This window comes from Parambassis ranga, chromosome 3, assembly GCF_900634625.1.
Source record: "Parambassis ranga chromosome 3, fParRan2.1, whole genome shotgun sequence".
In the NCBI taxonomy this organism is placed as follows: domain Eukaryota; kingdom Metazoa; phylum Chordata; class Actinopteri; family Ambassidae; genus Parambassis; species Parambassis ranga.
Genome location: NC_041024.1, coordinates 12,921,892 through 12,932,449, shown reverse-complemented (window position 1 = coordinate 12,932,449; position 10,558 = coordinate 12,921,892). Strand labels below are relative to the sequence as shown.

At 40.0% G+C, this 10,558-nt stretch overlaps 1 protein-coding gene across 1 annotated transcript; it reads right to left on the bottom strand.

Annotated features, from left to right (window-relative positions):
• Window positions 1-266: 266 nt before the first annotated feature.
• On the bottom strand, window positions 267-10,311 carry sltm (SAFB-like, transcription modulator). Its single transcript, XM_028401622.1, has 20 exons — window positions 10,141-10,311; window positions 8,960-9,041; window positions 8,820-8,875; window positions 8,639-8,666; window positions 6,579-7,353; window positions 5,990-6,027; window positions 5,795-5,898; window positions 5,527-5,676; window positions 5,349-5,446; window positions 5,112-5,272; window positions 4,925-5,025; window positions 4,769-4,828; window positions 4,523-4,677; window positions 4,264-4,444; window positions 3,599-3,723; window positions 3,208-3,381; window positions 2,725-3,033; window positions 2,498-2,633; window positions 2,166-2,320; window positions 267-2,076 (listed from the first exon to the last, which is right to left on the bottom strand). Exons 1-20 carry the CDS (start codon window positions 10,273-10,275, stop codon window positions 1,965-1,967), a joined length of 3,135 nt encoding a protein of 1,044 aa, XP_028257423.1. The 5' UTR covers window positions 10,276-10,311; the 3' UTR covers window positions 267-1,964.
• Window positions 10,312-10,558: the final 247 nt, after the last annotated feature.

Below are 10,558 nucleotides of genomic sequence, written 5' to 3'. Positions count from 1 at the left end.
ACAAAATGCCTTATAGACGAGGGACATTCAACCTGATTAGAAGTTACCAGAATAATAAAAGACTAAAATAAAAAAAAATCGTTTGTTGTCATCGTGTCTATTGAGTACTGATCACTTCAAAAGCAAATTTATGAGAATGTTTTCAAAAAAGCTTTACATTTTTAATGTTTTGAAAATACCAGCGGACAAGACTTGAATTAAAGTTGGACCGTTTCACAAACAAAAAATGGGTTTATACAAGTGAATGGTCAAATCCTTTTTTACGATTTTTACGAAGAAAATCGGTTGGCTTTCTGACAATGTGACCCTCAAAGCCGAGAACCAAACCTTTTGGCCTCCAGAGCCAAAGCCATCTTTCACAGCATAAACATGAAATCACACACATTTGTAGAGAAACATCTTGGGACTCTCATGGTTTTTATATTTTTTGTCTGAGTGCTTCGGTTTGGACACGTGGCAAAGTTGTTTGGAGGGTGGAAATGCATGTAAATACATGCCCTAAGAGGGGGAGATGGACTTGAACACAGGTGTGCTTTCAAGGTCACTTACACAGGCAGGTGTTGCCATGGTGACAGGCTGACACAGAGGAGCCATATTCTGATTATTTATCAGACTGTAAGTATTATATCTGTCATACTGATGATCATTCAGATCTGACCATGGTATATTTCTAGGCTATACTTTAAAGTCACTGAGTTCATATTGTTCACATTTCTAGTATTAAAATGGTTTCTACTATAAAATAGCTTCATCTTTTCAGATTGTTCAACATGATTAAGCGAATTACATACAGACTGCAGATTCTCAAGCAATTCAGAGAAATCGTTCACATCGGATTAAGCAGTAATCCAGCAATGACTGACAATCAGCACAGGTCATTCAGCTTCTCATTTTTTGTATTGTTTAATCGAGCTTCATCAACCAGTTACTACAGATTGTAGGTAAAGAATGAGTGATGCCGAGTTACATGCATGGCAGTCCTACATGAACAGAATTGGTCCAACTGTGAAAGGATTAAGAAGCTTGATACGTTTTTAAATGGAAAAAATAAATAAACTGACATGATTGAACAATAAAGATGTACCTCTTCCTCTTCAGAGTCACTGAGTGTTGGGCATGTCACAGCTGACAAAATAATAACTGCACTGATATGCCCTCTCAAACAGCAGATTACACACCGTTTACGTTTTTCATGGTCGCAAACAGTATGAGCCTATGAAAGCATCACAGGGTCAAATTAAGCACCAATGAGGCCGATAATACCAGTTTGAAAAAAATTCAATGAGAACTTACTATACACTGGGCCTACAAGGCTTAGAACCATAGTCAAATCTCCAGAACCACACAAAGTGATGTGTTCTGGTTTGCTCAGGCACTCGATACCACGGAATGCCCTGCAAATTTTATTAACGTGACAAAGAACTGTATGCAATTCAACTAATGGCATATGAGAGGTATTTTGCTACAATGCAGGCTATTTTACAATGTGACATTGTTTTAGTAAAACCAACTAACCTTTACAAAGCACAACATTCACGCCATGTGGCGTGACTTCAGAATCCAAAACAAAACAAAACGTCTCCCTGTCACTGAGATCTATAATACACTAAAATAAAACATATTACACAGGAAAAGTGAACACAAGGTTACTGAAAATGTACATACAACACTCAATAAGAGAAGTCGTAAAATCACTTGAAAATGTGTTACAAAGACCTAGGGCTGTACAATAACCTCCTAAACATCATTAAAACTTGTGCACAAAGTTGTTTAATGGTAACAGCTGAACTGCCAGGGAAATCCTACTTCGAGGTAAACACTTGTCTATACAAAATAAAATCTAGTGTCGTTAACCTCATGGCCACAAATGAGCCACCACAAAAAACAAAAACAAAAAAAGTAAAAAAAAAAAAAAGTCTTTTCAAATTTCTGGTGCTTTAAAGTGGCAAGAACTGTGGTTGTGGTCAGAACTGTCGCGGCGTTCCTTTAAACGGCTTGAATCCACCCACAGTGCCACCGCTGGGAATGGAATTGTTGGTGATCTGTACAATTCGGCTCATTCCAGTTGAAGAGTGACTGCAGAGAAACAAAGGTCATGTCTAAGACGGCTGAGAGCAAGGGAACCTATTCCGCTTTCTCATCATCTGTTGGTATATTTGATATACCTGGAAGGAGGCATCATGCTGCCCCGAGTGTCTCCCATCCTGCGATTATCGGCAAAGCCCCCACCTTGGGAGCCTGATCCACCATGCCACTCCTTTCTCATTCCCTGATCTCTGTTGTGACGTTCCACCACGACCTGCCGGCCAGAGCTGAATGGCTGCAAAAGCAAAAGAACAGTAATATGTAAGTGACTATAACTTAGGGGACATATAGAGTTTTACAAAAACATTGACCTTAGACTTAAGAAAGCATAATACATTCAACTATGTCAATATCATGCACCATAAGCACATTAGAATCCAGGAAAGGCAGTTTTTCCAGAAGGAAAGCTCACCTGATCATTCATCACCATGGGTCTTCCTTCATCTCGATCATTAAAGTTCCTTGCGCGGCTGACTGAGGGGCCTCCTCTAAGTGTAGGACCTGGACCGTCTCTGCCAGACCGATCAGCACGCATACGCATAGGACCTCTGTTCATTGCAGAAAAAGACACTTTAAGTAAATTGCTTTTTAAAAAGAAAAACACTCACAATTCTTCTTGTTTATAAGGATTTTTTTTACCTCATATCTCCCTTGTTGGAGTTCATCCCTCCATCATTTTTCCACCCATTCCCTCCATCTCTGGGTGAACGATTGTGTGACATGCCGGGCATTGCAGCTCTTGCTCCTACAGGGCGATCATGCATGGAAGCAGGGCGTCTATCATCCCTGTTGCGGTTGGTGTCCCGGAGTTCAGTGCGTTGTGGAGGCGGCGGCTCAGGTCTACGTACTGATTCAAAGCTTTTGGGGTAACGATCAAAGCCAGGACCATCTCTGTGAGGACCAGGTCGACTCTTCTTTACCTCTGGCTCTCCGTCAAATCGGTTACGTCTTAGAACAAGACAAGAAAAAAAGTATTAAGTAAAATTAGAGAAAGATAAGAGAAAAAGAAGCAGGAAACAGTTATACTGTAAAAGTTGCTTTTGCAGTTGATAATCTTGGTACTCAGTAAACAAAGAATATCACCTTAAAGTCGAAATTAAAGTAAATTCCTGGAATTCGTACCGGTCATAAGTGTTGTGCTGTTCAGTAGCAGCCTCTGGGAAACGACCCCTGTCTCGTGGTGTGAAGTTGGAAAAGCGGTTCTGTTGTCTGTTATAATTGGACCCTTGGTTCATCCGGACCTCAGACTCAGGCTGCATCTTCTTGTTGCCATTCCAATAGGGATCTTCTCTTCGACTAGAACAGTACAGACATTCTTCGTAAGGTAGGGGTGGCAACACTTGTGATGATGTTGATAAATCATTTGGTGTTTAGTTTCTAATTTATTTGCATTGTAGAGTATCACAGGTAAAAGGTACGAATACAAGTGTTGAAGTTTTGCTCAAAAAAGATGGCAACAATCTCTCCACAAATAATACTGTGATAAGGGATACAGGATAAAAATTGTCTATACCCGTGTTCCACTTCACGGCCTCTTTTGAGGTTGTTTCTCTTTTCTTGCTCATAACGCAACTGCTCCTGCTGCCTCCTCAGCTCCTCGCGTTCCCGTGCCATGCGTTCTGCCTCTTTGCGCCTTTCCTAAAACAATATCAAAAGTAATTGGTGAGAAATGTGGATATTAAAAATCACAGCCATTTTAACACACCTAGAGCAGAAGAAAACAGTAAATTATAGGTCAGCTAATGACAAAAAACACAATCTCAGCTGCTTGGCTTCTATAGTAGCAACACAGCATTCTGCACAATTTAAACAAGAAATCTGACCAAACCCTAATTATCTGTCAGGAAAATAAACCGTTTAATATTTTGCCAGTGTTCTGCAACTTATCTAATGGCATACTCTCAGTATTTGTAGAAGGTATTACCAAAACTTAACACTAGACTTTATTTGCCTCTTGTTGCACTTTTGCATAAGATCTGACAACCATTTCTAGTAGCACTAAGCTACAGCCATGACGTAGATATTTGTTAAATGTCTACCCATTTTTGAGCCACATTTAAAGTACCGGTATGACTTTAAACAAACAAAAACAATTTTTAAATCAAACTGGTGAAAATGCAAACTATCACTTGCATTCTGGAGGCCCGAAGCAGGAAAATTTATTCATGCTTACTGTACCTGCTCTATACGGATTCTTTCCCTTTCCAGCCTCTCCCTCTCCAAGCGTTCTCTTTCCAGTTTTTGTCTTTCCATCTCCAATCTCTGGCGCTCCCGAAGCAGGTTTTCCCGTTCTTCACGCTCCCGCAACAGACGGACACGCTCACGCTCCCGACGTTCTTGTTCTGCAATTTCACGTCGCCTAAGAAGAAATATCATTTTAGGGCCTCTTCTAAACATATGAATAAAAAAAAAAAAGATCATCTTCAATTTAAGCTACCTTCGCAACTCTACAGCTCTACGGACTCGCTCCATACGAGCCATCCGCTCACGCATCCTCTGTTCCTTCTGCTCCTTCATCTTTTCAAAGGGCAAGATACCTCCAACTTCCCCTTTGTTATTAAATGGTCGCCGTTTGTCCTTGATCATCTCCAACTGAAACAAAAATATAAATTACAAGTTACAAAAAATGTTCAACCAGTTAAAAGCAAAGATAAAACAGAGTTATAGAGATAGAGATTCATACCTCTTCAGGAAGCATCAACCATTTTGGTGGCCTCCTTTGAACATTGGTGTTCATTGACGGCTGGAGAGAGAAGAAAACAAAATTTTATGTCCTCTAAAGCATAAAAAATTACGTGAAAACATATTTTAATCCAATACATTTTTTTAAATATCATACTTTATCAAAATATCTTCCCCTCCTGAACGGTCTCATTTTGGCAAAGCTAGACTCTCCTTTAGCATGATCAACCACCATCATCTTGCCTGGGCTCTTTGTTCCTAGAAAAAAGGAAGAAGAAATATTCATTACTAGACAACTAGACTAGATTTTCTTATCAAGTGCTAAATTAGGACTAAAAACCTACGTCCATGCTTTCTGTCATCCCTCTTTAAAGAATCTTGTCCCGAGTTGGATGAAACGGACTCAGATCTTCCACTTCTGCCCTCCTGTTTTGTGGACAAATCTTTGTCCTTTTCTGAAGGTTTATCAGATTTCTTGTCTTCTTTTTTGTAGGATGGCTGTGCCCTAAATTTAAAATGGACAAAATGTTAAACAGAATGTCAATGAACAAAAGATTTCAACACATTTCCTAGACACTTACTTGTTAGTGACTTTTGTCCCTGTGGAACCGCGTTTATCATTTGATTTGTCCTCTGCTTCTTTTTTTGTAGGCTCCTTCTTGAATGGATCATTTTTTGCCTAAGAAAAAAAAACATGACAAAAAATGACTAAAACGATGCAGATTTTGAATCCCATGAGGTCTTGTTTGTTTTACTTACTCTTTCGACATATATCTGCTGTCCGTGGAGCTCTGTACAATCAAGGTGGGAGATACACCGTGTCACCTCTGTACTGGAAGACATCGTCACCAAGCCATAACACTTTGAACCAGGACTGCGTGCATTTGTAACCACCTTGGCACTTAAAACCTGTTGAAAACATTTTTTTCTATTACCTATTACAGCAAGCATAAAATTTCTGTAGTATGTCCACAGATACTGCAAAAAAGCAACAGCTAATTCCAGAAAATACATCCATGTCATTTACCTTCCCATATTTGCCAAACAGGTTCTTCAGATCAGCTGCTTTGGTGTTTGAAGACAGGCCGCTCACCCATATATTACGAGAAGAGCCGTTACTGCTGCCAGCTCCTTTACAGAGCACATTCAGAATATATGGTTTAAATATTCAGCATAATGCTGATTAACACAAGATAATTTCAGGTCTCTAACAAATTTTTACCTTCTTTTGCAGCTTTTCCATCTCTGTCTCTTGAAGAGCTACAAAGCAAATGTTGCAACACCAAACAAGAAATGAGTGAAAATACATAAAATCATAGTGTAAAATGACAGGCAGACAGCTACTGGAATAAAACATTTTGTAATGTCGAGAAAAAAATCCTTTTGGCAAGGCGTGGATTTGAACCAATGTCTCAAAGGCTTCATTGCTTTTCCAGTGGTGAGAAGGGTCAGGTTGTCAGCCAATTTAGTCCCTGGACCAATGAAATCTTCAGAGGTTTGTTCAACTTCAGTGATTCATTTGACCAAAAAGAAAAAAAACTGTCATCACAGAGACTAATGCTCTTTTATAGTGCCTTTTGCAGAAACTGGAAAAGGCTGGAAAGGTCAAAGTAACAAAATAAGAGTTGTTTTCTCCTGGTTACAATTTAACCAACTTCAGAGAAATAAATCAAAGTAGTAAATGGCAGGATTAGGTACATCAAAGAACATTTCCCTTATGGCAAAAAACATCTTGAGGCTACCCACAATGTTGCGTTCTTAGTGAGCTGGACTTGGTAGTAGTATCAAAGAACTGACATAGAAAGACAAACCTCTTTGCTTGACCTGATGCCCCAGTAGTGGTGGGGCCTTTCTTCCCAGAATCCTTGTCTTTATCTCCTGTTTCAGCTTTCTTCGGGGCATCTCTGCTGTCTTTCTTCATGGGCTCACCTCTGGACCCGTCATCCTTGAGGTCCTCCATCTCTTCCGCCTTCATGTCATCATCTGGGCCCATCTCAGCAGAGGCCTCTGGCTCATCAGTGCCCTTCTCTGCCTCTGAATCTGGAAGTTTCACATGTTTACCTGTTTCCAGGAGATCATCTCCATCAACATCTAGGGTGATGGCATCATCATTTGGGATTGAGACGGATAGGTGATCGTCCTCAGCTTCTTTAGAGGAATGCATGGCTTCAGCATCCATCTCAGCCACTTCGGCCTCTGGCTCAGCATCCCCATCCATCTCTGGGTCAGCCTCCTCATCACCCTCTGGACCAGCGTCCTCATCCATCTCTGGACCAGCATCCTCATCCATCTCTGGACCAGCATCCTCATCCATCTCTGCCTCTGGCTCCGCATCCTCCTCCACCTCTGCTTCTGCCTCTGGTGCCGCATCCTCATCCATCTCTTCTTCTGCCTCTGGCGCCGCATCCTCATCCACCTCTGCTTCTGCCGCTGGCTCCGCATCCTCATCCACCTCTGGCTCAGGCTCTGAATCAGCCTCAGCTGCCACAGCTTCTGACTCTGGTTCAGCCTCAGAGTGAGCAAGGATGTCCTCAGATGGTGCAGGCTTAGAATTTTCACGAGTACCATCATCTGTATCAGTTATATCTGAGGGATTTAATAAGGATAAACATGGCAAAACACAACTTTTAACATTGACATCTCGCATGTTATGACCTAAAAAAGTAGAATATAAAGCACATTTAGTGTTAATGGTCATCGAGGGCGTAGACACCACAGGAAGACACAAAACACACAATCTTGACTGAAAACGGGGGTCGATTGAGTGGTCTTCATTTCCTGAAGTTCACAATGTGATGTGCAGTTCCAGATGCTTCCTATGATGATGTCATCTTTCCAGGACTCAATCCTTTGACAAAGTTCAAACCAAGAGGAAAAACTCTTCAGTTCATCCAATGTTTTCTCCATTAGGTAATGTACATCCTCAGCTGGTCAGTCCATATAAAGTCTTCAGAATTTAAAGGATGCTTCGGGAACGTTCTATATTTCTTCAATAAATAATGTAATCAATGTCTTCAATGTCAGTCTTCAAATCAACAAAAATGACCATTCCTCAAATCCAACATGGTGTAATATGTCCAGTCAGTAGTACACAGGCGTACATAAAATGCATCCCTTTGGGCACAGAAGTCCTGTCCTTGCCAGTCTTAGGCTTTACTGTATGTAGTGTGGGTTTTCTTCTCTGCACACATCATGCTGCAGGCTGATTAAATGAAGTCTCTTCTTTCTGATGCGGAGAGATTTAAGGAGTGTTGTGGTCCTTCAGCAAACTCAAATCCCAACCCTTTTTCACAGGCCATCTTACCTGATAAGACCTGCAGTAAGAGGCCCGAATCCTTTGGATAATGGCATGGAGTGTCCGGATCTACCAGTACACTTGTGGATGGTCTGTCGAACTATGTCGCTCATCAGTTTCAACAGGAGAGTACAATGATCCGCAAATACTACTGAGATGCTGTAACTTTGAGGTTGATGAATATAAAGTGTCAAGTTGTGAACATAACTTCTCATTTCCTTGGTGAATGTTAAAACTTGAATGCCAGAGGCTTCAGAAATCCACTAAACCAGACAGAATTTGTCTTTAAATTATTTTGCATAATCCATGAAAAACTGGGTACCTAAACCGAGGCAACCAATATCCAGTGATTCATGTGTGTTGCACAAAAAACTTCAGCTGTATCTCCATGAAGCATAGCTTGCTCCTTTAAACTTAACGTACTGGGTTCTAAGTAATGCAGTGGCTAGCTCAAGTATCACAGACCACTAAATATAGGTTATGTTTTGTAGCAGGAGTTTGTTGCTATCATACATGTTAGCTGTAACAGGGGAACTAAACCAATAGTATTGGTCATTATTTTGCCAGCATACATACCCTTTTCGGATTCATACTCCTCAGTTTCCTATAAAAATAGAAACAAAAAAACACTGAAATGAAATTTTCAATGCATTACAAAGCAACAAAGCATAGACAGATTTTGGTCATTACTTACTGCAGCCAAAAAACACACAATAGTGGCAAACAACAAATAAAGAGAAACACAGGCCAAGGTTACCTTGGAGAAAACCTCTCCCTCCACAGTGGGGTCCACTTCTGAATCCACCTTTTTCCCTGAAAAATTAATAAATTAATTAAAAAAACTACAAAACATGGCCTTGCCGATTCATTCTAGATAAAAATCACAACCCAAATTACCCTTAGCTTTTCCACCTTTTCGAGTTGCTCCATCGGATGAGAGCTGGATGTTATCTGGGTCACCACCTTCATCCTCAATAGCCTTGAATTAAATAAATATTTGACACATAATGATTATTGATAACACATACAGTATAAAAATTAGGATTTACTTTATTAATCCCCATGGTGAAATTAAGCTGTAGTAGCAGCATTTTAAAGAATAAATACAATAAACACAAGCAAAAAACTCTTATACACACATACAAGCACATGGCAGCAACAAAAAAATAATATGTACACACACAGATCAAAGAGAAGATAAAAACACAGTTAATGTAACTGAGTAGTTTGAAATGCACCTGTGATGATGCTTGAAATGCTGTATGTATGCAGTATGTTTTACGGACGATGGTGAATATATTCATTTGCTGGATAAAAAAATGTTAATAAAATAGCCATAACTAATGGCATGTGTAAGTTCTTTGTAGCTATCACAAGCTTCCTAGGAGCAAAAGCTGATTATAAATCACATTGTATTGAACTCTAAATTGCAGTCTAGAGTCACATGTTAAATGTAAGGACAGCAAGCAGCAATGGAGAGTTTTAATAAACATTTTCATTTTTAACACCCTAAATTTAGCATAACTCGCTAATGCAGTGACATCGCAACTATACTTTTGTACATGCAGACACATGGATAAACATAGAGCATCTGAAGTCATACCTTGGATACTCAATGTGAAAACACACATCTGTTGCATCTAAAATGAGGAAGCGCTTGGTCTATCTAATATTAAAAACGAAATTACTTTTACTGCACGTTAAGCACCCATGCCTGAAGCCGTGTTCACGTATTCTGCTGCAGAGACAGCAAACGCAGGCCTTTCGTGTATGTTTCAGCACCCCTATTCATTTCAGGTGAGCCTTAAACCGACCAGTGGTAATTACACTATTACACAAACTGTCATTATTCATAAGCAAATGTATTTTTTCGAACTTTGTGTACAGCTGTTTTTCTAAGATGTAAGTACATACCAAAAAGCATTAGTCCAACAACAGTTACACTACTAAGCTAACTAATACGCTAACAGGAAATCCGTCTGGTCAACATTTAGCTTGCATTAGCGTTAGCATTTCTGCATCGCGTTCTCGAGCTCACTGACAATAATAACTGCATAAATTAGCTTAATTTTTGTTACCTGGTGTAGTCTTGCAAGAAGAACACTCTTAACGCCAGATGTATCCAAACTCCTTCGCTTGAGCTCGGATTTCAGATCAACAACTCTTAAATCTGTTATCTTCTTACACTCCGTTGAAATGGCACCCGACGCCATTTTACCTCAAGATTACTGACTGGATGCGCACGCACACCACTTAACCCAGTCTCTTCTTCGTTGTCTTATTGTCGCCGATAAATGCGCAACGCCACCCTCTGCTACAAATGAGAAACATACATAAACATAAATATAAGGGGCCGTATTCACAAAGTTCTTAGAATCCCCTCTTATCTTAGCTTAAAAAAGGACTCCTAGCTTAAAAGTTATTTTAGAACATTCCCAGAGTGACACTGAGAAAGGAGCAGACTAAAAGTTTGATATTTGTGAGGAGGCGTGTTTA